This window comes from Gavia stellata, chromosome 16 (genome assembly GCF_030936135.1).
Source record: "Gavia stellata isolate bGavSte3 chromosome 16, bGavSte3.hap2, whole genome shotgun sequence".
NCBI classification, from domain to species: Eukaryota; Metazoa; Chordata; class Aves; order Gaviiformes; family Gaviidae; genus Gavia; species Gavia stellata.
In genome coordinates, this window is record NC_082609.1 from 14,697,253 (window position 1) to 14,725,252 (window position 28,000).

General features: G+C 40.0%; 2 protein-coding genes across 3 annotated transcripts; one reads left to right on the forward strand and one right to left on the reverse strand.

Moving 5' to 3' along the window:
• The first annotated feature begins 16,010 nt into the window (after positions 1-16,010).
• CCNG1 (cyclin G1) lies at positions 16,011-20,707 on the forward strand. Of its 2 annotated transcripts, none has more exons than XM_059825238.1 (7): positions 16,011-16,137; positions 16,842-17,105; positions 18,084-18,337; positions 18,931-19,009; positions 19,092-19,190; positions 19,426-19,620; positions 20,283-20,707. In XM_059825238.1, exons 2-6 carry the CDS (start codon positions 16,842-16,844, stop codon positions 19,615-19,617), a joined length of 888 nt encoding a protein of 295 aa, XP_059681221.1. In that variant the 5' UTR covers positions 16,011-16,137; the 3' UTR covers positions 19,618-19,620; positions 20,283-20,707. The 2 variants fall into 2 exon arrangements, with proteins under 2 accessions (XP_059681221.1, XP_059681222.1); XM_059825239.1 differs by having other exon boundaries at positions 18,934-19,009.
• Positions 20,708-23,848: 3,141 nt separating this feature from the next.
• On the reverse strand, positions 23,849-27,988 carry NUDCD2 (NudC domain containing 2). The gene is made up of 4 exons (XM_059825404.1): positions 27,787-27,988; positions 26,947-26,995; positions 25,488-25,639; positions 23,849-24,539 (listed from the first exon to the last, which is right to left on the reverse strand). The coding sequence occupies exons 1-4, from the start codon at positions 27,973-27,975 to the stop codon at positions 24,456-24,458; spliced, it is 474 nt and encodes a 157-aa protein (XP_059681387.1). The 5' UTR covers positions 27,976-27,988; the 3' UTR covers positions 23,849-24,455.
• Between the last annotated feature and the right edge of the window lie 12 nt (positions 27,989-28,000).

Sequence of the window (28,000 nt, forward strand, 5' to 3'; positions counted from 1 at the left end):
TGGGATCCCATTGCGACTCAGCTCTCCAGGTTATGAAACAGGAGCTGTTTTCTATTTTAAAGAACCCCAAAGTTACACTTGAATGTTTACTGCGTGCAACAAAAAGCCTCGCCCTGCTGCTTTGCATTCAAAAGAGGCTTTGCATTCAAAAGGGGCGTCAGAGTATTTATCTACTCAAAGGTCTGTCCAAGAGTACTGAGAAGTCTCTCAGGTTCATGTCCTGTAATTACTTCTTTTGGACAGTAACCAGAAAGGCTGGCTCAGACACAGTGTGCTGAACAGGACATCGAAGAGAGACCTGGAATAACTGCAGAAGGGAACAAGTGCAAAACAGTCTCCATGTAATTATATATTCACTCACTTTATAGCAAGGGCCTGTCTGCTTCTGTCTCTCAGGGAAAATCCTATTAAGTCCATAGTTTTTACACCAACAAACAGCACACTTAAGTTTTACCATTTTTCACAGAACAACATCAAAAAGACACAAACAAAACATTGCCACACATTCACTTTACAGAGCTTATGCCAGAGGGAGCTCTCAAATGTTATATTTGAAAGAGCTAAAATGATTGTTCAAAAAAACCAAAGCAAAGCAACAGAGGCACAGAGGGCAGGCAGGCAGGCAAGCACAGACTAACTCTGGACAGCAGCCAGCACTGGAGCTGGGCAGGAACCCAGTATTTCATGGTATTCGTATTCTGACTTTTGCCTCAAAAGACTTTTTGTCCTCAGTCCAGATCCCACTGCTGCCAGCCTTTTCACTGATTTCAGCAAAAGGTAGACTGGGCCTCAGGGCTTAAGTTTCAGACATGCTGGATGTGTGTTGACTTCAGCTGTCGCTGTGAATGCTCAGCAACACATATCTGGAAGAGCAAGTCCTTAGCATGCAAAACAATTCTGTACTGGTCACATAATCGCCTTACAGAAGTCACAGAAGCATAAAACTGCTTTAACATGGAAGACAGCCCCGAGAAGCATGGTGACCGAGAAAACTTTAACAAAACACTCAAGAAAACTAAGCACAGACTGTAGGCTTGCAGGAGGACAGCCCGCATTTACTGGTTTCTATCAGAAGTTTCCAAAAATACACATTCAATCAAGTTCTTTTCTATAAACTGAAGCACATTATGAATTGGGAGATGGAAATGTCAACATCCTGACCTTAAAAGCCAATGTAATTCTGAATGGCTTGATGCAAAACCTTAGCTTTTTTTCCTGGCTTATGGGTAAAATAAGTTATGATTTACACTTTCTTCTCCATTCAAAGATGGCTGCCTTCTGTTGAAATTCTTGTTTCCATTAAAACACACAAAAGGCACTTAGGTACTTAGAAGGTACTTCTTCAGTATTTGGTTTGCATATATCCACAATACAGTGACCACTGTGTCAGTTTTTTCCCTAGAATATTATTTTTATTATATGAGAATTTACATAAAAGCATGTAGGAGACCATCTAGAACATGGTAGGCATACTTTAAGTGTTAAAGTATCCCAAAGCCTCCAAGTACAATTTCTAAGGGGTGGGGGGATAAGCAGGGAGTTCAGTTCCCTGACCTATTAGGAAAAATAGTTCCAATAACTACGTGTTGTAAATATGTGTTTTCTATGACAGGGGGAAACCACTTCAGATTTTCTTAACATATCAACAGTTCTCTGTTCAAAGAGTTTTATTTTAAAAGCAAAAAAAACAACCTAAAACCCATCTACAGCTTCCTTTCTAAATCCTTTTGCCTTGCCCATCAAGAATAACCTTTTTAATTACAAACTAAATGCTGCAGTGAATTATAGTGCAGAAGCTCTCTGGAGTACTTTATGAAATCTACGGGCTTTCAATGCTGTCTCAGAGATGTACCAAGTGAGAGTGACTCACTTCATTAATTACGAAAATCCATAAACTAGGATACAGGTACAAGGATTGCTATGTAGAAACACTGGTTAAAAAAATGCAAAGCATATTTCTGATGAAACATACTGAATGAGGATTTAAGGATTCACAAAAAAAGGTAACATTTTACTTCACCCATAGTTAAGTTTTGAGTAGTTACTAGCTATTAAAGATGGGAATTCTTGCATTATGTCTAGTCAATGCCTGGTACAGTGATGACCTCAGGTACTATTAGAAGGATGGGACTGCAGGCATGAGCACCATAGTTCCTTGGCTGGATCCTGGGATGTTCATAGCTTTCCACGCACAGGGAAGAATTGAATACAAGTGTCCACAATGGTTTCACTTCAGTAAACTCTCCATTATCTATGGCCAATTTAACTGGTTACAAACTGTGTACAATCAGCGCATTGACATGCTGCTGCTGCTTACCAGACAAGCAGCAATACTGATTTTGAGTAAAGCTCTGGGTGAAAGGAAATAAAAAGGCAGAGCTGGAAATCTTTGGCAAAGCAGAAATCCTTGTCACATTCCCAGTAGCAGGGTGGGCCTGCACTACCATGCGAAGTGGCTCTTGATTGAGGCATATGGGTCCATGCAGATTTATCAGCATAACAAGTGCTGGAAATCACAAGTATAGGCAAGAGGTTGAAAAGAATTCTTGGACAGAGGCACAGGAGAGGCACAGGTGGCTGATAGTACACCACCTTGGCTACTTAGTCCTGCCGGAAACAGGGAAACAAACAGTCAGTGCCATAGGACCCAAAAAATTACAGGGTACATTGTCTGTGGCTTACATTCATTAAAATCCCTCAGATTATTTCTATTAGCCAGTTTTTCACCTTATTCTTTTCTTAGATAAATTTTGATACATTAGTTGCTACAAAGTTTATGGAAGTAGCTGTTGATCGTGCCTTTCTTTCTGTTTGAAGTTTCAAAATACTTCCTAACAAAATTAATTCTTTCTTCTACAAGACAAGCTAGAAGCACATTTTATCTGTTTATCTACTGGGATAAAGAAAACAGTTATTGGTAATTCATCTCTTCCTTAAATATTTTTTTTCCTCAATAGGAACTGGGACACTCAATGGTTGAACACAGAAGGGAAGAAAAGCAAAAGCTCCTTCCAACATGCTGCAGGCCTTTATCTCATGGCAATGATTACGAAGACAGCCTCTACAGGTCTTCTTCTGTCAATCTGACAAAAAGTTCCACGTTACAATTAAATCAGATGCAAGAAAAACAGAGGCTAGAGATGCAAAAGCTTAAAGATGCTCATTACTCTGAAAGAAAAATGCAACTGCATATAGAGTAGGTGAATAAACCATATGTTCTCATGTCACCAACTAATACAAGAGGCTTTATTGATATATTTTTTAATCTGACATTAGCTTGAAATAACATTTTCAAACAATACTTCTTTCCTATTGATTTTCTGTGCAATCCATTACAGTGAATGCACCTTTGGGCCAGCTACATAATTACTCAATTCACTGTTCTGCATGATTATTGGCTTGCAATTGCTGTTTCCAGACTCAGTGGAGCACAAGCACAACAAGCTTATGTAAAGCTGAGCAGACACGGAGAACAAAAAAGCAGATTGGACATCATATCAGCAGTTTCTTAAAATCATAATACCCAATTACATAATTCATTCTATTATTTAGTCTTCTAGGCCAGTCCTTGTGACACCACAGCAAAACACCTGTCCAGTCATAATCTCATATTCACTGCCCCAAAAATCATGTCACTAGATGCCGTATCAAAAAGTCCTCAACTGGTAGCAAAGTCATGCTTCAGAAGATGACACTCATTAAGACACCTACAACGATATATATTATGCTCTCACAAATCTACTAATGCCACTCAATACTGAAAGCCAATTCAGAAAACATGACAGGTCTCATGTTAAGGCAGAGGGAGGGGTAATCATTCATCTAATACTTCTATAACTGCTGCTGCAAGGCAGCCACACGAGGATGTAACAATCAGAAATACGTGATTTAAGTACATGTAAATAGACTTGGTGGGTATTGAACTAAACAGTAAAATTAAACATTGTGTATGGAAAAGAATCCTTCAGTAAATATTAAGTTTAACTCCTGTAAAACTTGACCATCTCCTGAAAACCTAGAAAACTTTAAATGCAAATTTGCCAACTCTACTTGTCAAGTGATAGTATTTTCTTCCCTGCAGCAAGTTGTGTTGCTTTTCTTCAGAACTCAAGAAATCATTCTAGTGGGAGGTTAAGTTGAAAGTCCTCTTTATAAAAATATCTCCTTTCACAATCTTTTCTGGTACTTCTCAGCTCTGAATCTATAAAAGTAATTCCACAGTCACTGAAACACCTAATATAAAAATACTAAACCTCACAGTCTTTAATGAGTATTACATTAAACATGAACAAGGACTACGCAAATCATGTGTCACTACTGCCCTCATTCGGGAGAAGTCTGAATTTCACATTCTTCTTTTGAGAAAGACTATAGTTTCCCACACAATAACTTTTATTATTAGTTTTGATAGTATAGATCTGAGCATATGTACTGTTATTTACGTTTGCTTTCAACTTGAAGTGTCCTCCCCTACCAAGAGGGATTTCTATTAGAACCCTAAGCAAAACAGGGACAAAAACCTGCTAGTACACTAAACCAAAAAACAAACCAAGAAACTCACAGCATTTGCTTAGACACAAGTGATTACAATCAAGTGATTTCAGTGCTGAATCCATCTACGTACGAATGCAAATACCAAATATACAATAACAAAACTTTGGAAGCTGAAAACAACTAGGATTCAGATCACAAAGAAAGAAGTATTAGAACAAAACATAATGACAATGGGAAGAGTTTAAATAAGCTCCACTGTTGTTCATAAAGGCATAATTACTCAAAGATGGATGAAAACCAAACCTAAAAGGGTGCAGGGAGATAAAAACTGCTATTGAAAAGACATGATTTTTAAAAAATGTGTCAGAAAAGGCAGAGAAATGGAGGCATAACTGACAAGAAAAATTTGGTTAACCATAATTTTAAAGAAATTGATATGTCACAAACAATAAGGAGCCAGATTAGTTTAAAGAAGCAGAAAGAATCAAATAGCCTTGGCCCACTATGATACAGAAACAGTAAAATGATCAACAGAAGAAACACTGATCAAATATTGTTCTGCTCTCCTCTTAAGTAAATTACAGCCCTATCAAAACAATCTTGCATTTTTAAACAATACATTTTGGCTGTTAACATTTGATTTATAGAAAAAACACTTGAAATGGCTCTATTCCACAAAATGTACCTTAATAAAGAGCATTCTATGCTATTAAAATTGATTTCTAAACACTCCTAACAAACTGGAGTCACGATAATATTTTAAAGGAAATACAGGGTGTCTAGTCTAAATCAGTCCCTAGTAGTATTAGTAAATATTTGCCATTTATTCCTTCAAGGCACTACTCATTTGGTCCTCTTCACACAAAAGCTGACCAAATCATCCCTTTCCAGACTGGTAGCCCAGTCTCTGAAACAGGTAGCAGATTCTAAGACCTGCAAGCTAAAATTTAACTGTTTAGTCAATGCTGGTTTCTCCAGAAAATACTTCTCTCAGCTTTGTTTCAGAACTTGTAAGGGGGAGGGAGACACAAAGATAGAAGTCAGTGAGAATGCTCACACACATTTTATTTATTCAACCAAGGAAGAATGCTTTCTGTGTTTTCATGAAGCACAGCCAGCAGCTTTGGACAGCTGTGAGCAAGTTGCAGGGCACTAACACCCACTACATAATTACCGAGTACTTCTACGGTTATTTGAGCCTGAACAAAGTGATATCCGAGAGACCAGTAACCAAATAACTTTGAACTCCAAATACAGTAATTTGAGAAAACTGTGCCAAAGATAAGTAGGGACATGTATGGGTTGGAGGGCAAGGTAAGGGTCGCACTAAGGGGACTGCAGCAAGCTCTTTCAATTACCAATTTTCAGAGGACCTCCATAACCTATTTAATAAAAAGTAAAAATAAAAAAAATAGACCACCTTTGCTCTCCTCTGGAACCTGCTTTCCAAATGTGCAGCACCAGACAAGCAGCACAACAGGACTCATATTTACCCCACAGACAACACTGTCACTCCAGCTACATTTGTCTGACATTTTACATCCACACATTAGGAAACGATGATTATTTCTGGACTGCAAAATACTATCCGAAGGACAGACAGATTATATACCATGCATTCTAAAGTGACAGGTTGCTATGGTTTCCCACTCTAAGAACAAACTTCCGCTTCATTAGGTTATCTGAAGATCTCTACTAAACCAAAAGGGTCCATCAGGGAAGCAGACTGTTCTTTGATCATAGCTCTGCCTTTGTGAAAACCAGTCCATTTTTCTCCTAAAACAACTTTTAAAAGGAAGGATGTAGCTTTGCATATGAACTGAAATATCCTAATGCTTCATGTTCTGAGCTGTGTACTAACCACCGAGTTCCCACAACAGTACGGACGCTAACTGACTTGCAAGCTGCTACACTATAAACCTATGGTTTCGAAAAAAATATTTGACTCTTGATTGTTTAAACTACTACCTGAACTACTTAATTCATTAATTTGGTAAAGCACATTAGTAATTACAATGCATTAGTAGACCCTTTTATCTTGAAAATCCAATACAGATAACAGGAATCAAACTATTTCCTCTTTAGAAAAGATGCATCACTCTTTACTGAGGCATTGGGAGAATGAGTTATTCCAATCTGACATGAAGCAATCTTCTGTATACTCAGATTATTTATGGGACACTTTGCAGAATGTGACAGAGCCTCACTTTTGAGAAAAACAGCAGAAAGATTTATTGGAGGACAGTCTTCAGCAAGGTATGGGCCCGGCTTGAGAGGCTTCTTCCTTTCCGTCAAGCTAAGACAGACATTCACAGAATCCAACCCTTTAAGATAGTGTTCTACTGTCCCTTTAATCCAACGATTTAGAAGAAGAATAGGTTGCAACTGAATCTGCTCTCCAGTCTGATTTGCCACATAAGTGCTAAAACTAGGCCAAGAGAGGCCATTCATGTGCAACCAGGGACAATAGCCAACATGGTGTGGAAACACACTCTCATGCCCATGACTTTAAAGGTCATAAAAAGGAATTTGCATTAGAATCATGAGACAGTTACATTTCTCAATGAAAAAAAATCTTAAAATAACTTCACCATAGAGTTCATTTATTTGCAAATCCATCTGAGTTAATAGCTCTTGAAGTTGGATGGAACTAGAGTCAGAGGAAAAAGCTTAAGCTGTAGATATTACTCTATAGTGAAATCAAGGCACTAATTACTTAAAAAAAATTTGCCACAAGATCAGATCCTGGGGGCAGGAAGGAGGATCAGCTCAGAACTGAGAAGGTGAGTGAATGGTGGGAAACCTAACTCCACATATCAATGCATTCAACCCCAGTGCTTCAGAGAGCACCTAATCTTTGTGACCCAAAACCAGTAACTGTGAATTCCCCTGAACAGTACTGCCAGGGTGTTACCTTGCTTTTGGAGGGTGTGGCAGGGAGAATGCTTTTGGCCTGTTACTTTTTTTTCCCCAACAACCTTTTACTTCCAAGTACTACGTGATCCATCAGTGATCTGCCACTCAAAAACCTAAAATACTTGTTCAGTCCACCTCTTTGGGTTCATCAACCAAATATGGAACAAAAGATCTCCAGGTATTGCTTTTAGCAATTAGTTTTTAAGCCCCTGAGCTCTCAATTAGTCTTTCAAGTTGCATTCATTTGGGATTTATTGAAAAGTAGATTTTTTTTATAAAAAGCTTCCAAATTAAATTACTTCACTTCCTAATATTTTTTCTGAACAAAAATGACAAACCACATTTCCATGATGTCAAGATGCAGCTAGTAGGGTTCACAAACTTTTGTTCCAGGGTAGTCAGGAGCAATCAGCTCATTGTCATTAAGCCTATAGCAACTGTGCAGCACCCACACAACCATTGGAAACATTTAGTCTACAAGCAAAAAAACCAAAAATTATGAAACATGACTTTGTACTGTCTTGTAATGACTGAAGTGTTTCAAACCATTCTCTCTGAAGCAAACTGACACTGAAGTCATTAAAGAATAACCGAAATTGAATGCCTTTGTATTATGTTTGCTGTCTTAAAACAATGACTGTGGATAAATAATGATCTGCAGAGTTAGGTGCCCATGAAAAAGCAATTAAGGTTGCCAAAATAAACGAAAAACTAGGGTAAAGGTAATTTTGGCAGGGGGATATCACGACCAAACTGACTCAAAGACCACCGACTCAAGAAACCCACTGACTCAAAAGATTAAGGAAATTAAATCATAAAAATACCTATTGAGCATGCGTGACTATTTACATACTAGACAGGAAAATGTAAACCAATCATGTTGGTTTACACGATTGAGAGCATGTTGACAGCAAGAGTGAATATGCGTAAATTGTGTGTATAAATAACTTAACTTGTACCAACGGTGTGCTGGTTTGGACCAGGCACCTGTATCGGCGCATATATGTAATAAAGGTAAATACCTCAACTCTGTGTCAAGTGGACAATGCACACCAGTTAACTAACCCAAGTTTTTGGGACAACACTGACCCCAGACTGCTCCTCACAGGGTGACTAGCAAAAACACACACAACTTTGCAGGCTTATTAGTAATCAGAAGTCCCTGGTCTCAGCTTTCCCTGTCTATTCAGGAAATTACCCTGGGTTCTGAATCCTGTGACACTACTCTTCCTAGAAAAGCAGTCCTGGATCTTCTCAAAGTGGGAGGAAATACCTAGCTGAAAATTAAAGGCAGTGAAGATGTAATCACGAAGAGCTCAGGACTGCTGCTATTTTTTTTTAAGTTTCCAACACAGCATCTAAGATTTTATACCCCATGCTCTTTTCTTTTAAGACAGCTAACTACACCCTAGTCCTCCTTATGATGCTTGTTGACTGTTTAAACACAGGCTGAGGGAAAGGACTGTGAATCAGCAAAGAATTTTCCTGAATGACTTTCAATTTAAATATCTTTGGGGTAAAAGGAGACTATTTTTAAGAATCAGTGCATCACAAAAACAAGTCAAAGAGATCACAATAAACATAAACAAGCATAGAAATCAGATACCAGATACATACAAGAGACTGGGGCATTTAGATTACATGTTATTCCAATAGACTAATAAAAAAGCTAATGGACTGCTATTATCCCTATCCAAAACAGGGGTTTGTGCATTATCATTGCAATCAAGATCGAGAAACACGCAACAGTCTGCTTAGCTCAGCACTTTCATATAAGTATGCAGTAATTAGTTTTCCAGTTTAAAAAAGTCAATATCCTGTTATTACCATTTAAATTTTCTTTAATAAAGTAAGGGGAGAAGAAGGCATGGAACAGACGTTTGACTAAGATCAGTATAAGGACATCAAGTAAGAGTTAATTATGACTTCTAGATCCATTCCTGGCTTTGGTACTTGTGGAAAGCGTTACAATCTCCATATTCAGTCTGACAAAGTGTCCTTCTCCCAATTGGTTTATAGCAAGGAAATGCAAAGCCCATTGCCTTTCTTTTTGGCCTGTAGAGTTCTTCCTGTTTAAAAGCTGAAGAATGCAATGGAATGAAAAAGTCACAAGAAACTTTTGAAATCATTTAATCTAAGTTTCAGTCAAATCACTCAATGTATCCATGTCAGGGCTAACTGATGCCCTCTCCGATCCCCATGACCTTTCTTCTCCAATTAAGTTTAGATGTATAAATCCTTTACATTAAAGATAGTGGGAATTCGATGCATAAACACCTTTGAGAACCTGGATCTCTGTGAGCTTAAATGAGGCCTCTGAAATTAGAATCCCACAGTTCTCCTGTGCCTATGCTGGACTTTAAATTATGAACAGGCTTTCCCTAAAGCAGGTCCAAATGGCTTAGAGACTTGTCTCCTTAGCTTCTCGGGCTACATTCACAAGCGCTTGTACTTATACGTATCTGAGAGGTCTTTACTCTCTCCTTTGACATATTGGATATAGCAAGCTTCAGTAAAGGAGTAACAGCAGACAAAGCAGATCTCTTACAGGGCCTCACATTTACTTGGGAAGCTTCACCTCTTTCCTTTTATTTCCCTTTCTTTCTCATGTGCACTTCTTTACTATTATGTTAATGAACTAACTCAAGACAATTATTACAATAAGGGAAGAAGCACAACATAACTACTGACAACCGAAATCAAAACCCTGTTTCTCCTTGTCTGTGTAGGTCTATCTGAATTATACATGAAACACAAGAGAAGAGGCGGGGGGAGAAACCTTTCCAGCTGTTACAGTGATCTTTTTACTGAAATCCCAGCAAAAATGGTTTCAAGAAGCTTTATCTTAATTCTGATGCTACAGTCATAAAACATTATATGGCGAAGTGTGAAAAACCAGCATTAACTTTAGTAGTTGCCTTGAGAACAGGATGATATTAGATACACAGGTCCTTTTCCACAGAGGGAAGAAAGAAAAAAAAAGTGTAATATTTCCCAGTACCAAAGACTCAGACTGCATACACACATTTCTCTAATTAAGACAACCATGTTGCAGTGTTTTCTGATGTTGTTCGGGCAAGTCAATATCTGTTTGTAACACATCACAAAACAATCTTATTTCTGCTACAGCAGAAATTCCTCTTATAACAACAGGTTTATAGTCTCCAAAGGACTTAACTATAGGATCTGCTCTCTGCCTATTAACCATAAACTCTTGATTTTGTCTAGAACAACTCACAGAAAAGGAAGCCCTATTCATTTCAGCAAATATCCTTGAAGAAGTATTTTTAAACATCTTACATAAACATGTAGGGGGAATTGTGAATGTTAATTCATGTAAGTACAGTAGGAGGATCATGAGAAAGCTATATACTAAAAAGTACTAAGACTTTTCCATGAAAACCTGCTTTAGATTAAAGCTCTTTTTTTTATAATGATACTATTTACAGCAAGACACATACAGGATTTTTCACTTTAATACAAGGCATTTACTAGACAACATGAAGTGGAAAGGACACAGGATTTTCTATAGAATCAGACTAAAGTTTTGAAGACCAATGCATAAAGATTAAAGAGCCAGGGAGCAGCATCGCTCCACCAGAGAAGACTAACCAGAAGCTGAGGACAACCCTGGCAAAGGCAGGGCAGGACCTCACTAACAAAGACACCACCTCACAGCAGAGTGAGCAGAGCTGGTCTGGTGACAGCCACCAGCTGCGCTGACAGTCCTGTGATTACCAAACAAATGAGAGGTGACAAGCAAGTCCAAGGTCAATCTGGGAAGTCCAATCAACAAGTCTGGACAAGTGGGGGAGAGGGCTGACCACAGTCCTTCCTAGACCATAGCTCTGAACTTAAGTGAGGCTCCTGGACCCTTGGGCAGGGAGTGTGGGTGGAAGTCCCAGGTGAAGCAGGTCCAGGTAATTAAGACCTACTGGTGCTCTTCAACTCTGGCAGTAGGGATTAAACAGACATTTACAGAGAATTCTGAAAGATATACAGACATAGATTAAATAGAAAAGAGGTGAAGATGCCACTCCCGCAACTACCCACTCTGCTTCACCCATCCCTGCAGCAGCCCCAGGACTAGCACACTCCTCAGCTTGGCACAGCCATATACACTGGGATCAACGTGCCTTCAGCCACAAGGCCGATTCACAAGAAAATTCGATGTTCTTGCCTCAGGAATGACAACCACCAAAGAGGTAGAACAGACATCTAGAAAAGAAGATGTAACACCTTTAGCTACCCAGTCTTAACCCCCTATCTCATATCTGCCAGAGCTACTAGGGAACAGATGCAACATTTAAGAAGTTACTTATGCCCTCACTGTTTGCTGCCACCTTCTTGAAGAATCTTCTACCCACGCACAGCAGACTGCAGAGCAGATGGAGTATGTGCACTCGCTTCAGCCACTTCAGCACGAAGTCTGGCACCTTACGAGCAAGACACTTCTCACAGCTGCTGCCCAAAAGATTAACAGCAGTCTAGACTCTGCACCAGGGATGTTAACAACATACACTGATGAAGGTGTTTTGGGCTTCCACTTCCTCAGTGTCTAAGGCCTAGCAATGTTTTTAAATCAAAACCTCTACATCACATTTAATTGACATGAACTGGTTTTCCTTAGTATCACTTTAGTCCAGAATCCTTATTGCAAGAACACAAAATAGGCCAGTGAGTTTGGCTGCTGTCAGTGGCTTCTAACCAGTTCTGTGGCCCACTGATTTTTAGAGTTCTCAGTCTATTTTTAACAGCAATTTAAGAAATAAAAGCTATTTAAAACATGCAGCGTAAAAAGAAGTATCACTTGCTTCACATGATTATTATGTGCATAGTAATGACAGGAAGACTACTGCAAATGTTTTCCAACTCAAAAAAAAAGAACGCTTCCTTTGCAATAGATAATTTTGAATTTTAATTTAGATAACTCAGATTATTTACTGGCAACAAAAATATGCATATTCATGAGATCTGATTTACTATAATCTTTATTTCTGTTGTTCTGCATCTGTGAATACTTGAAGTACTTGAGTTTGCATTCATGGGCAATTATACAGGAATCTCATAGACTAGCAACAGATTGATATATAGTTAAGAGTTTGTAGCACAGAAAACCAATTCATTTTCTCTTAGAAGGGCTGTGGCATGAGATCTGGGATTGATGCTTCCAACCTCATTTTGAACCAATGACTTTTTCTTATCTAATAGACATACAAATCAATGTCACTATAATGAGGGTCAAAACAGTGATTTTTACATGCGTTCTCTCCACCAATAGTTAGCAAAGGTCTGAGGAAGAAAGTTAAATAGACAGCAAGTGGAAACCTGAAAGTTAGATTATATGCAAGTGAATGGTGCTTTAGAGGGGAAAAACAGATGCACTATTTGGTCATTCCACCTTCACACCCAAGGACCCCCTCAAGTTCCCTCATGCTGACTTCCATTGAGCCTTCTAGAAATTCAAGCACTTACCATGCAAAATACATTTTTCTTAAAAATCTCTGCCTCTCTAACCACACTTCTTTCTAGTCTTGCCTTTCTTGTCATTCATTTCCAGCCTTCTGAAGTACGAAGATTCTTGTAATAAAACTGACTTTAATTAATTTCTAAAGGTAAGTCATAGGGAAAATCAAACAAACCCATAATAAATCCGTGAGAAATACAATGGGAGAAAGTAGGATGAATACAGCTTTTGATGCATATACTGAGTAAATAAGGTGATAAAGCTCATTGGTGCATGAAACACCCCCTCTTTTACACTCACACCACTTCATTTGAAGGAACACAACTGCAAAGGCTTCCCAGGAAAGCTGCTCCCTCATCTTCCTCTCCTTGTGTGACAATAGACCAATGAATACTGGTAACGACAGCCATTAACACAGAAAAGGGGAGGATGTGCAAAGTGCTTTTAAGATCGAGTTTGCATCACCGTATTTAGAGCAACTCAGGCTAACTGTTGCTTTGGTGAGTCTCAGTCTTGGTGAAAACACACGTAATGCTCTTGCCAGTATTTAGCCAGTGTTTCTAAACAGTAAAAAACCCACACACGAGCAATTTTTGCTGAACAAAAACCTCTTATAGCTAATCTTTATTTTCCACACAGTCTGCTTTAAGGGTGAAAGCAATTCCACATCATTACTCCAAGACACACAAAGAAAGATAATGAAAACAACTGCAGTTTCTCATAGCTATAATGCAAAGACCTACCTCTGAGAGCAAATCCACGATGCTGTTCATTTCAGGTAGAAGGAACCAGAATTTATGCACACCAGATCATCGTTTGTTGTTGGGTGCAACAAATGTATCCCCAGCTAGCAAAAGTACCCTGTTCTGAACAATTGCAGTATTATCTATCACATTTATCAGCTAAACTGTAGATACATGCCTTTTTTTGTCTCACAAATATTATGCTAATTTTACCCTACAGAGCTTTAAACTCATCTTGTCCTCTAGCAGATGTGACAAGCTCGAAAGTTATGAGTATTATTAAGAAAACGCTGTGCTATAGGGGAGGGTAAAATACTGCCTGGAACAGGTGTTGGCTGTTTGCAATTTGCCACCACTTAAAGTGCAACTCGTGCTCCCGCCATTTTTAAAGAAAGGCATAAAGCACTTTAGAAATAATGCTTACAGCAAATGCAAAACAAACATGTTCATAACCAGAAAACATAGAGACAGAAAAACATTCTCTCAGAGGACATAGGATGACTTCTGTTACTTGTGCGTTCAGTTGTAGACTATCAGTAGAGCTAGCTAAAAATGGTGCCAGGAATGCTGCCTAAAGGCTAAATAAATCATTCAGCTTTCCTTTCAGGAAAATTTTTGAGCAACAGACAAGCTGACAGTCTTTACTGAAAAAGAAGCATTCATCTCAGGATACTTACCACCTAGGCCATACTGAAATCTTAGACTTCCTGAGAGAAGTTTCAAAACCCATGAAGCCCACCTGGATTTGAACTCTTTCAAGCCCTTCTGAGATTCAGAGAACTTCCTCCCACATGCAAGATGCATGTATCTTCCATATCTATATATTTAATGGTAAAAGAAGTGTAGGGCTGCATATAATCTCATTTATTAGTCACATATCAACATATATCTTCTTTGAGGCATCAGAAGATCAAATATAGCTAAGAGGTTTGCCTTCCTAAAAACCTTGCATTACAAAAAATGTCGGTTGACTCCTCAAGAGAATTTTAAGCCTGTCAACCAATTCATAGTAATCATCACAAAATAACCTGAAAGTTTTCGGTGGAAGTAGAAATAACATCCCAACAGTTTTAGGAAAGCAAGCACTTAAGCACCTTTAACCCATTTGAAAGGGGCAGCATCCATCACAGGTCTGCAAAATACCTCCTCCAGGCATTTCTCAGCCTTTATAAGAAACTGGTATTCATTTTTGATAAAATAACAGATAATGGAACATTAAATAAATAAGTCTTGAGCCTTGAGCGTGCCCCTAAACAGAAGCTCTCTATAGTAAGCAACTCCCTTTACTTGCCTAAAATCAGTTCAGAAGTGGAATATTTTCTGCTCCTGGAATAGTTTTTAACATTGTTTTAAGTGTTTTTCAACAACACCATATCTTTTCCAGATCTTGTAACGTAACTACTTACCTCAAAAAAAAGAAAGTTTATACACAACCTGACCTGATACCTACAACAAACTAGAATTAACTTTCACTGGCAACACATTCACCTTAACATAACCCTGAGTAACTCCGGTCAGTTTTCTGAGCCGAAAGAGTATTTGTTGTTTTACTCAACCAAACACACACAAACAAGGAAGGTGAAGGCAGGCGTATTTGTAGACAGTCTGAACCCCAGACAAAGCTTGCCAACTCAGGCTGTTTTAAGCAAGAGGTTGATCGGGTCCTTCCATTTGTCTTGACCTTCCATGAATATACAGAAATATTTCTGAAGGACTAGAAAGTGTTAAAATAAAAAATAAATCCCTACTCATCTATACCTGAAAGTGTTGGGCCCTGTGGGAGGCAGGAGCAGTCACAGAGCGCTCTCCCACCAGTCCTCAGCCCACCAGGGAAACGGTTTCAACTCCCTGACCCGAAAACCCAGCGAGGAGCTGTAACAAGCATTTACAAGTCACTTATACAAGGGCCAGGGTGGACAGCGGACAAGCTCTCAGCCTTCAAACGAGCAGCTCTACCAGAGTCCCCCTCAGACCCGGGCACGGCACGGCTGCCTGAGGCGGGAGAGAGCGGGGCCCGGACTGTACCGTGGCCGTTGCCACGGGGGGACACACGCTGAGGCCCTCGCGCTCAGAGAAGGCGGCTGCCGCAGCGCGGGAACTCCGCGAGGACACGGTCCTGCGCCTTCAGGACGAGGCTTCCGGCGGGAGGCAGCGCTGCAGCGTGGCGGGCGGTGCTATGAGGAAGCACCACCAGAGGCCGCCACTGTGCCGGCCCTGCCTGTCTCCTAGCGACGACGCTCCGCCCCCTCCTGCCATCCGCGCCCCGTGATTGGCCTGCCTGGAAGCCTATCACCCCCTCAGCTCCGCCCCCCGGGCCGGGTGGAGCGGAGCCGGGGGGCGGGGCGGGCGAGCTGCCTGCGGGGCGGCGGCTGGATGGCGTTCACCGGGAGGTCGCGGGTGCCCGAGGAACCGGGCAGCGCTTTAGAGTGACCCCTCGGCGCTGCTGCGCTGTCGCTGCGGGTCACGCCGGCTCGGGGCTCTCCCTACGCGAAAAGGGAGCGGGGCTACAGGGACAAGGTAAGGGCGCGGGGCCGAGCCCCGCCGGCGGCAGGTTTGGGCTCCTTCGCGCCGTGCCCGGCCCGTCCGTGGGACGGGCGTGGCTCCTCGGTCCCGCCGACGGAGCTGGCAGGTCGCTCGTCCGCCGGCGAAGCCCCCGAGGCGGCGAAGGGCAGGCCCGGGCATGTCCCGGGCAGGCGGCGCGTGCGCGGTGCGCGGCCCCGGGGGGCCGGCGGGCGGCGGGAGCTCGCAGCGGGGCGTGCCGGGCGCAGCTGCGGGCACCTGTACGCGGGATTACCCGGGCTCCGGTGGGCCCCGGCTGCGAAGCCGGTGCTGGCTCCGCTGTGGTGTCACCCAGCCCCCGGGGTGGGCGGTGTAACTCTGCAGCTGGGTTGGGAAGTGTCGTTACGGCGAGCAGAAGGGGGGCTGCACCCCCCCAGCTGACAGGCCCGGTCAGGCCCAGCTCGCTCTGTACGGCGGGAGCCTGCGTACGCTGGCTGGCCGGTCACCGGGCCGGGCGCTGGTGCTGCCTGGATGTGCCCCAGCGCACCCGTTCCGTGTCCCACAGGTGTTGTGAATTGGCAAAAGTACTTAGGCATACGGGTGAGCGATCCGCACACCTAGAGAGAAAGGAAAGTTTCTATCTTTGCTTTAGGGACAACTGTAACTTGAGAGATTTTCCCCTTTTAGCTGTTTGATACACTTACATTTGTTTCTCCTTACAGATGATTGAAACACTTGTAACTACTGAAGCCCAGGAACTGCTGTATCAGCTCACAGCCCTGTTGGAACAGGAGTTAAGATGTCAGCCAAAGGCCTCTGGCCTGAGGCTGATTGAATCTGCTCATGATAATGGCCTCCGAATGACTGCAAGGCTGCGAGACTTTGAAGTGAAAGATCTTCTCAGCTTAACTCAATTCTTTGGCTTCCATACAGAGACATTTTCACTAGCTGTGAATTTCTTAGATAGATTCTTGTCAAAAATGAAGGTATGGCTTTTTAAAGTATAAGCTCTCAGTCATTAGATTCTGCTCATTGTAACCTTGTTCCTATTATAAGTTAGAACATGTTGGTTTTAGATGGCTAAAGGTTAAGCTCCTTCCAGAGATTCTGAGTGCACAAGAGCTAAAAAATGGCTTTCTCTGTTCAGATTTTAGTATTGTTAAGAAAGATGTTTCCTCTGGAGAAGAGAAGGAAGAGGGCATCAGTTTCAACTTGAGAATGCCTGTAGGCTTGGAAATGCAGGCTGTATTAATGAGTTAGATCAAGACAGATTGGGTTGCCTGTTGCATGTATATAAGAACACCTTAAATTACTTCTGATTTTACTGCTGTTTCAACCTACCCGTAAGCCTCGTGTATATCAAGAGGCTTGATGCTGTTCAGTACTTAGTATCTGGTAGTGGCATGCTGACCTGGGTTGCTGTTAATCGTCTAACAAGACAGGATTACTGCTATACTAGTTGGTCAAAAACAAAAGCTTGTTTTTCTTGTGTGTTAAAAATGAGAGAACTAGATGGGGTGGATAGGAAAATGGTGATTTGAAAGACTTCTGAATCCAAACTAAGCAGTAAAAATGGAGACTGTAATGCCTATGGAATAAAGTAAGTGAATGTGTATATATATGTACATATATATGCGTGTGTGTGTATATATAGAGAGAGAAGAGTAAAAAAAACCAAAAGTTTTTTTGCATAAGCTGGTATGTACAACACTTTAAGTCCTCAAAGCTTCTGATTAGGCTATTATAGAAGCTCATTAAGAAACCCGTTATACCTTAATCAAAATATGTTGTTCTGCAGTCTTGCTTTTTAGATGAATGAGGCAGAACTTGTAGTGTGTAATGGTCTTCTCATTTAGTTAAATAAAGATAAGAATGTAAGCAGACAAATAGTTTGGTACTTAATGTTGAAATGGCTGACCAAAGGCCTTCCTCTTTGAAAGTAACAACAATTTACTTTTCTTTAGGTACAGCCTAAACACTTGGGCTGCGTTGGACTTGGCTGCTTCTACTTGGCTGTGAAGGCATCAGAAGAAGAGCGAAATGTTCCCTTAGCCACTGACTTAATTCGAATAAGCCAGTATAGGTTCACTGTTTCTGATATGATGAGAATGGAGAAAATCATATTGGAGAAGCTGTCTTCGAAAGTTAAAGCTACAACAGCCTTCCAGTTTCTACAACTGTATCATTCACTCATTCATGAGAATTTAAGCTGTGAAAGGTAAAATATCTAATACTTATTTTGCTATGACTGCATATGAGCAGGAAGCCTATGTAGAAACATAAGCAGGGAAATTACTTGAGTAATTGGCCTTTCTATACTTAAAAAACCCACAAACTTTCCCCCTTTATTGGTAAATATAAATGTGAATATCTGTAGTTTAGTATTATTTTAATCTTAAATGTTATTTGCATAAAGCGATCTGAAGAGTATTGCGTTCTGAGCCAAAAATGAAACTTGCTCAATAATGATGGTATAACAAATCTCTGGTTATGATGCACTAAGTATTGCCTCATTGCAAAGATTTCAAAACCTGGCTTTGAAAGAGATTCCTTTTTCTAGTAAGCGTCAAAATTCCTTGTTGGTAAGCCTATTTTGACAATGCAACTCTCCCCAATGTAACACAAGATTTATTTTTGGCGTTAGGACTGCCAAAACTGAACACCTGTTTGACTGTAACCTTAGAACTTCTGGGACAAATGAGGCCTTTGTTTAGATAACTAATATTCTCACTGCTTCTCTGCGTTCCCAGGGTAATGCTGCCTTGATGAAGCTTGTGTTCTTCTACATTCACTCATCTGTTTTTATTATAGGAGAAAATACCTTAATTTTGAGAGACTTGAGACCCAGCTTAAGGCATGTCACTGCAGAATCATGTTTTCTAAAGCCAAGGTAAATGTCTTAAAAGCTCAAAGACAATGAGACTACTGAAACTTAACAAAGAAGTGTTTAAAAAGGTTTTCTCTCTCTCCAGCCTTCTGTCTTGGCACTGTCTATTATGGCACTAGAAATAGAAGAACAAAAATTAATGGAGTTGACAGAGGCATTGGAATTTCTGCAGTTGCATTCCAAGGTGTGTATAGATAAAGTTTCAGGGGAGGAAGGAAGAAAAATGCATGCAAGGACCTACACGGTGGGGAAGGGGGAGGTCCTCTGGCATACTGGTTTCTTTTGTGGCTTGGTGTTGTTTTTTTTCCATTTGTCTTGGGATCTTTGGCTTCCTATCTTATGTGAAGAAGCTGAAAGTACATGTATGAAATAAGTATTTAATGAGTTGTTAACAGATGAGATTCTGTCTTGCTATTTAGATAAACAACAGAGATTTGACCTTCTGGAAGGAACTGGTATTGAAGTGCCTTACAGAATATTCCTCGAGCAAGTGTTCCAAACCAAATGTCCAGAAATTAAAATGGATTGTGTCTGGACGTACAGCACGGCAGCTTAAACATAGCTACTACAGAATAACACACCTTCCTACAATTCCAGAGACCAGCTCATAATAGGTAACTCCTTGTAAAATCAACTTCTGGTAATGTAGAAGTGATTAGCTGTTAATTACCTCAAAGTTTCTTATTCCATATAGGTAACCTCTTGAAGACATGTAACATAAACATAGTAGGCCTGTCATAGAGGCTGGTCTATTCTCATGTTTATGTTTGAGCCAGTGCTGTACCTAAAGAAGTGGCAACCTTAATATATGAACACTGGAGAAAGAACTGATCCTCTGGTGTGCTGTGGGAGCAGAAATGTGTTCTACAGACATTGGGACCTCATTCAGACTAAAATGTGGAGTAAAACTGGTAAAAAGGCAGAGAAAAGCTTGGCTTGCTCCTATCCTAGAAAGAATCGGCTAAGAGGAAACAGTTGCCCATTAGAATGTGTTTCTTGTAATTGTTCACTTAAACCACTTAAAAAGAAGATGGTTTTATACAGTTTTACTTGCATAACTCTGTTTAGGAAAGTCTAAAATTATAATTCAGTTATTCATATTACTGGTTTTTTACTCTGTAGAAATTGTGTACTACTTACTTATCTAGACTTTAATTCCAAATGCTGAATATTTTCTGTAACAGCTGTCTTGGCTGTTGTCTTGTTATATTAAAGCCTGATGCTTTGTTTGGCTCTTGTAGAAAGCCCTTCAGTTGACTGGTAATTTTTTTTACAGGAGTACAATAAAATGAAGAGAGAACCATCCTGTGACCTTGTCAACAGACACGTGAATATTTGAGAAACAAAGTCTGAAACATGATCTTAATGAAGAACTCAGCTCATGGAAAGGATACGTAATATTTCAGACTGAAGATCCTTCCAGCAATTATGTTCTTTCCATGATGATTACAACAATATTCGGTGTCAGTTTTCAGTCTTATTTGTTAGACTGTTTACTGTTCAGTGAAATACCACAATACCAATAGAAGGAATTTTAACACCCTATAGTTTGTAGAGCAGCTTGTGTAGTCTAACCTTGGTTTATTATAACTGCAGGTGCTGAATTATATATTTAATTTTAAAAATCTGGTTCACTTTCCAAAGATTATGTGAAACTACGAAAACATCATGTGCAGCAGAGAACAGTGCTGCAGTGTCTCCATCTAAAGACTAATCCTGCTCAATATTGATGACAATAGCAAATGCCTGTCAGTCCTCCTGATGTGCTGTTTGGGCAGTGTCGTGTGTCCCCATGTTCCTGCTGGGCAGGGCACTGGCCACCATAGACATAGTAAAAACTAGGCTATGTGATACCCACTGAACAGGTCAACTAGCTAGAGCAGGAGAAAAGAGAAACCTTATTTCATTGCCTTGTAAAAGGTAGTCATTAATACAGCATCAGTAACTTCAGTGTTTTGTAAGAGGTGTAGTTTACTGAGATTACGAATGATTTCATAGAGTGTAAAAACTTCATCATACCTAATGAAGTCTGAGGGAAGGTACTGGGTCACTTGCCTGAAATCTGACATCAGTTTTCCGAAGTTTTACTGTACAAGAGGTAAATCCTGATGCTGAACAGGTGCATTTTTGCAGGCACAGTAGGAGCAGGGCTAATGCCCCATCTTGGCCTGTATGTAGGAGCGATCTAATTAGGAAACACTGAAGATTGCTTCAACACTGATCTCTTTAATGGTAAGCTTTGTAAAATACAACTGCTTTTTCTGAAGACCAGATCAGTACTTGAGGCATATCATGCTTCTAGTGCTAATAAGGAAGTGAATAATAAGAATGTGTTATTGTATGTAAGATGAAGAGGAAGTGTTGGGGGAATGTTGCTAATGACCTCTTAAATTCTGTGTCACTGGAGCAGAGGCTGTTAGCGATAGACTGTTAATAACTGATTGCTGTATGAACTGACTTAGTGGAGAAGGAGAGATCAGAATGTTTTGAATACAGTGTGGGCTTAGACGTTAGCCAGCCAGCCCTTTCCTCCTTATGGTAATAGCTGAGGGGGAAACCATTCTTTGCATATCTCAAACTAGTTAAACCTTTCACACAAGACTTCATACCAAAGCTTTGTCCAGTACAAATCAAGCCTTCTCATGAACTCAAGGGAGTGATTGCACCGCATAACATGTAATTGGGTTTTGCATCTGCCAGTGCTATCTGTGCATTGTGCTGGCCTCTGAAAAGCGAACAAGTGATTTGGACAAAGGGGGGGTCATCCTGCTGGGAGAGATGGAGAAGATGCAATGTGCAATTCTAATGGCATCCATGTCTTAATATTAAGACATGTACCTTTCAATTAAACATTGCAATGTGCTTAACTGAGTAACTGTTTTCCCATTTGTTATAAAACATCTTAGTAGGAAGCGACTTATATCTGAACAGTACCTGGAAAATTTCCAGGCAGAACGTAAGAGATTATGGAGATTTTCTTTTTTTTTCTTTTTTTTTTTTTCTCTTCAAAGAGGTTGATGCTGCATGGGAACAGCTAGAGAACCAACAGGAAAAACTCAAGGTGTTTGATTAAAATTATTTCAACTTGGCCCACAATTTCTTTAAATCCTGTGAGATGTGAAAGTGTCAAGATTGAAAAGACTGACTGAAGTAGCTTAGACTGTTTAAATTTGACTTCAACCCTCTTCCATTATCATCTAATACTACATATAACCTGTTCCTACACATTACAGTAAATACATGGATGGTGCTTAAGAGAATCTGGCATTCAGATTTCTAATCCCAAGATTTGAGGTTTTGCACTGATCTGAGCATCCCAGTTTGACTAGGTGTAAGTTTAGCTATACATTTCTGTGCCTGACGGAGCGGCTATGGTCCTTTTGATAAAGAGAGCAATGCTGTAGCATTACTCTGAGCTAATCGTGAACCAGATGCATGAAAAAATGCCAGTAGACTTTCCTCCACTCATTTACATAGCTGAGTAGCACTCTGAATGAGCACACAGAATTATTTCCTATAGAGTGGATTGTTCTGGATACTCTATCACATACCCAAATTTATTTATCTGTCAAATACCTGTTACTGTTTGTCTAAGAAGCAAGGGATTGAATCCCAGTGAGACTTGGGAGATGGAACACACACCACCATTTATTAAAGTGTAGATTGAGAACTGTGTAGATACTAATTAGGGAAAGTCATAGCCTCAATATCATACTATTTTCATCTAGATTCTTCCAAAATTGGAGGTCTGTAACTTACAGCAGATGATAGAATTAGCTAACCAAGTAGTTCAAACCTTTCCTCTTAAAACAATTCAGAGCCAGGATGCCTGAATACATACTTCACACTTGTCCTCTTCCCTTGATATCAGCCTTGGACTTAGCTGTAGGATGACTCTGACGCTACTTCATAAAGCAGAAAATACGGGAATAAAGTTTAGCTTTGAAAGTGCATATAGTAAATGTAAGTTCACGAACTGTAGTGTCAGATGCCATTCTAAACTTCTGCTATAAGCAAGACATACAAAATCGTCCTGTGCAAACCAACTACTGTAACAAAAAATACTATTTCACTAGATAGTACTTCAGCATTTTGATGCAACATTAACGGTTTTCAATCTTCCCTCTGTCTTCAGTTACTTCTGCAGCAGTCTCATTCATTTCTTACATCCACCTTCTATACTAGGATCATGGTAAAGACATGAAACTTCATAACCATAAATCAGCATTTGATACCACAGTACTTTCCTTTGTATGGTAAGGCAAGTTCTCTAAAACCCAGGCACAGTGTATGGACTTACTTTGCACTCTGTAAAGATGACATGGGTAAAAAGAAGCACACTTGATTATTTCAGGAGTATTAATGCTTGCTTGCTCGTACAACAAGCAAGCAGTGGATGGAATTACAATGAAAGCATTCTTCCTTAACTATTGTGTTATTTTTGCCATATGCCAGCTGAAATAATGCAATTTTAGAAATAAGGCTCAGCAGTATGATGGACAGCTGCTGGCAATTTATCTCCAGTGAGAGTCCTCTGCTTAGGATGTAAGTACAGGCAGTAGTTTCAGTGTTCAGAATACAATAGGATTTGGCAATCATGTTTTCTTCCTTGTTAGTCTGTTTGACACAGCCTTCATCCTGTACAATGCTGTGGTTGTTCAGGATGCAGCTGAGAAGCACTCCAATGAGTAAAAAATTCCTGATACATAATCGGCACATGCGAAATATTGTATCATGCAATAGGGACTTCCTATTCCTTTCAAAAGCCATTATATTCTCTTGCTTTTAAAATCTTAAATATTTATACTGAAAGGCTATATTACATTAACACATTAAATTACTTATAACCAGACTTTCACCTGCCCTTTCAGTTTTTTAGTATCGCTTACCTGGTAGCAAGTATTAATCATTAGTACTGTGTTTGACAGCACAGTAGATTGTAAAACCTTATTTGAGGCAAGATGCAGCAGTTTCTTTATTTGAATCACTTTTTTTAGAGTTCTCAGAGGGAAAATGTAACTGTAGCCATCCTAATATCCTTCCTGTTGCAAGTTAAGATAAAATATTTAATATCTTGCTTATAACATCTGTTCTTCAACCGTGAATAATATAGTCTTGCATAAAGTGGTATATTTATAACTGACTAGTTTACTATGGTGTTTCTAAAAACAAAAAACAACCCCAACCCAACATTCTGCTTAAAGATGTTACTTTTTTGTGTACACCTTTCTCTATAGTTTGTCCCTTAGTATTAGAAAGTTATCACAGCTTATAAATCAGCTGGGAATGCTTTGTCTTCATTCTACTGGAAGAGATCTTCTTTCTCTTCACTGAAGTAATTACTTGTCGACAATCTGTTGAAGAGATCACTGAAGTCTTCACCAGCTACATGATTCCAGTCCTTAAGTGTAATGTGTAATTCCTCTCAAGGAACACAGATAAAAACAGTTTACTTTTCAAGACTAGAAAAATCTGGTCCTCCTTTGCTGTAATTTCCAGAAATTTCTGCACCGCTGAAGTCAAATCCAGGGTTCTGATGGAGGTAAGAAAAGAGTTTAATAGATATTCGTAATAAAAATGTTAAAAAAACCCCAACAAACAAACAAACAAACAACAAAAAGCCCAAAACTGTTTCTGTTAATATTCTGCCATTGTAACAGGGATATATAACAATGAACTTGTCATCCATTTGTCATGGCACTGACATCGTTGGAAAATGCATCAACAAGTAAAACTTGAATTGTCATAGTTTGGTTGACTACTGCTGAAGTGACTTAGTAATGCTGGACTCAATTTGGCAGCAGTTATATCTCCCAGTAAAGAAGTATTAAGGAAAGTTTAAGAAAAATTTGTGGCTTCTGGCATCCCTTGAAATTACTATTTGAAAATACAAGTACCTGCCATGCTGGGTAACAAGTTTCATAAAAATTATGTTCTTTGTTGCAGTATGTAATGTGCTGATTCAGCTGTTAAGTAGTAAGTTGTAATTCTACAACTCTGCAGACACGCATAGGAATAGTTTGGTGTACCAAAACAGTTTAAGCAATTTTAGTAAAAGAGCAAAGAAAATATTTTCCAGCTAACTATTCCAAATCATCTGATGTTATAAACAAACATATTCAATAGAGCTTGATGTTAGAAGTTTGTTGTAAATATGGCTACGTCATAATTCTAGATAACAATAGAAATTGCGTGTAGCCTAACTTAAGTGAAAAGTTGTTAGTATTATGCAACAAACCCTAAAACAGCAATACCCACCCCCAAACTCATCTTAACTTTTCACAAAACCTTCAGACAGACTACAGACAGAACAACCTCTTGAAAGTACACTGATAAAGCCTTGTGAGCGTCCCATATATATTGAACTTCAGTATATGTTCCCATGGCGCTGGAGAGCAGAACAATTTTGCTCAGCTTTCATGGCCATAACCTCTGTGTGCAAACACCAAACATAAGGAGTGATTATGGTCCTTTAACTTGCCTCTCTTTGGAATCGCTCCAGTGTAAGTTTCCTTTGCATCTGGTCCTGTACCCAAGGATCAGCGGCATATTCATTTTCTAACAGAGATGTCCAACAATTTCCAGCATCTCGATTTGTCTTCATTAGAACAATTCGTATCAGCTTCCTGTCTTCTGTTGAGTGAAAACAGACATATAAACAATCCATTAAACTCAGTCCTATGTGCTAGTTGTCTTTATTGTTTTGCTGAATTCACCATTAACAAGCACAGGATTTTTTTTGTGAAGTAATTCAAATTCTTAATGCCAACGCCAACAGGTTTATTAATAAATAAATAAATATTAGCAAGAAACAGAAAGGCTGAAGCAAAGATAGCCTATACAGCCACCTCTCCCCTTTCTGGCCTGTAAAATGCTGAAGCTGTTTTAAGGGATTAAAACACAGTTCGTAAGTACTTGCGTTGCAAACATAAAATAACCTTTTAGAGAGGTTCACAAGAGAGAAAAGATTTCATCTATTAATACATACAGCTCAGCTAAGGCAATAATGAATGATTTGAGGTCAGGCTTTACAGAGTTATTACCAATAAAAGCCAGAACTAAGTTTTAGCGACATATGGAGGTATAATCAATTTATTTAAACACAGACCATATGCCTATAGACAATATATTGGAAGTACATTTCAAAGTTAACATGTAGGATGTTCAGTTCTACTTAATTGAATAAATATAGCTTTATAAAGTGTATTTGGAAGATTATTCGCATACTGGAAAAGAGGAGGCTTCACTTCACAATGTTTGTTAACACTTCTAGTTTTCATCTTTAAGTTACTAAATTATTAATCAACATTTAGAACAGATATTGAATGAAAACTAAATCCATCATAGGAAAACATTAAGCAAGAGGCGCAGTCCACAAATATGATTGCCAAACCCCAAAATATTCTGAACACTTTACCATATTTATGATGTAACGATCAGAGAAGCTTTTTTTGCTCATTATCTGTAGGTACCTTAGTGTGATTTTTAGATTGCTTTTTGATTCTCTTGGACTGGAAGTTTTGTCACCCATCCCAAAAATATAATGCATATAACATCACCTATCACAACAATATAGTGCATAAGAGGAGGAAAACCAAGAAAAAGAACAATTATGGAGAAGCACAGACCACATAACTGTACCGCAACTGTCCAGCTTTAATGAGGATTTGGAAAAATCTTCTCCCTATATGGAAGCGTTTGCAATCCATTGACTATTGCCTTCCAAGATACGACATTTTTGCATTAACCTTAATCTCTAAGGCTCTCGTACTACCTCAGTTCCTTTGTCTGGCAATAATGATTGTCTTTTTTACAAAGCTATGTGCCAGGAAGAAAGTAATCTTTCCCATTAAAAAACCCCAAAGGGGGTAAATTCTTCTGCAGCGTTTTTTGAAAAGTACTACTGCCCTCACAATATCATTTCAGATGCAGGTTATTACCTAATGTCCATGTTCCTTCATCAGTTATTGTAGAGTCAAAAAGTTTGCCCTGCAAAAGACACGTACAATATTACAAAACACAAAAACCTGTTCAGTACCCAGTTCATGTTGAATTATTGAGAGTTCTACTCCCAACTTACCTTCTTGTTTTCTACTGAAAATGAATAGGATGATCTGGCCCTATAAGTATAGACTTGCACATAGACTATCAAAGAATTATTTTTTGTTACACAACGGTTTTTTTTTTAAATGAAGCATTTAACACCGTAAAAATACCTGTCAGCGTTTCAGTACCTCAATTCATTGAAAGGGCTTGCGTTTCTCAGCGGGTAATGCCATTTTTAACAGACTTTCCATGAAAATGCCAGTGTTTCTGCCAAAGGTAATGCACAGCTACGGTGCAACGTACATACATTATGCTCTGAAGAATTACGCATTACCAATGTGAAAGCCAGTCTGCTTTCGATCCGGTTTTTTTAGCTTTCAGCGGTAAGCAAAGCTATGCCCCTTAACGCTGCCCAAGTCACTACAAAAGAATGCAAATCCACGTGAACTTGTTGTCTTTATTTTTCCTATCGTCTTTAAAAGATCGTGCAGTTCGACAAAACTTTCCACTAAATTTCACTTTTGATTTCCCAAACCCTGGATATTTAAAGACGACGACAAAAAGCGCAGCACGGCAGAGCGGTGTTTCAAGCCCCTCGGGGGGCAGCGGAGCTCCCCGCAGCCACCGGCGCCCCGAGGCCCTCCCCGCCGGGCGCGGGTGGCGGCCGCCGTCCCCGCCCTCACACCGCGGCGCCCTCAGCTGCCCCACCGCCCCCGGGCCGGGGCGGCCGGTACCTGCAGCACCTCCTGGCCCCGCACGGAGAGCGCGATGTGCCGGCTCTCCAGGCTGCAGCGGACCTCCTTAGCCCGGGTGCCCGGCGGCACCTGCACCTCGATGAACACCTCCTCCAAGGTCTGATACCAGCGGCCCCAGGGCGTCCCGCAGGGCACCACCCCGCTCCGCTCCTCGAAAGGAGCCGACATGGGAGACGGCGGCCCCGGCAACTCC

What these genes read in the sequence shown, in the direction of transcription:
- CCNG1 (XM_059825238.1), top strand. Translation starts at nt 16,842, where the DNA reads ATGATTGAAACACTTGTAACTACTGAAGCCCAGGAACTGCTGTATCAG. An exon ending in GAGAATTTAAGCTGTGAAAG is followed by an intron (nt 18,338 to 18,930) that starts GTAAAATATCTA and finishes TTTTTATTATAG; the next exon opens with GAGAAAATACCTTAATTTTG. An exon ending in TTCTGCAGTTGCATTCCAAG is followed by an intron (nt 19,191 to 19,425) that starts GTGTGTATAGAT and finishes CTTGCTATTTAG; the next exon opens with ATAAACAACAGAGATTTGAC.
- NUDCD2 (XM_059825404.1), bottom strand. Translation starts at nt 27,975, where the DNA reads ATGTCGGCTCCTTTCGAGGAGCGGAGCGGGGTGGTGCCCTGCGGGACG. An exon ending in TGAAGGAACATGGACATTAG is followed by an intron (nt 25,640 to 26,946) that starts GTAATAACCTGC and finishes TTCACTCAACAG; the next exon opens with AAGACAGGAAGCTGATACGA. An exon ending in TGGAGCGATTCCAAAGAGAG is followed by an intron (nt 24,540 to 25,487) that starts GCAAGTTAAAGG and finishes TACCTCCATCAG; the next exon opens with AACCCTGGATTTGACTTCAG.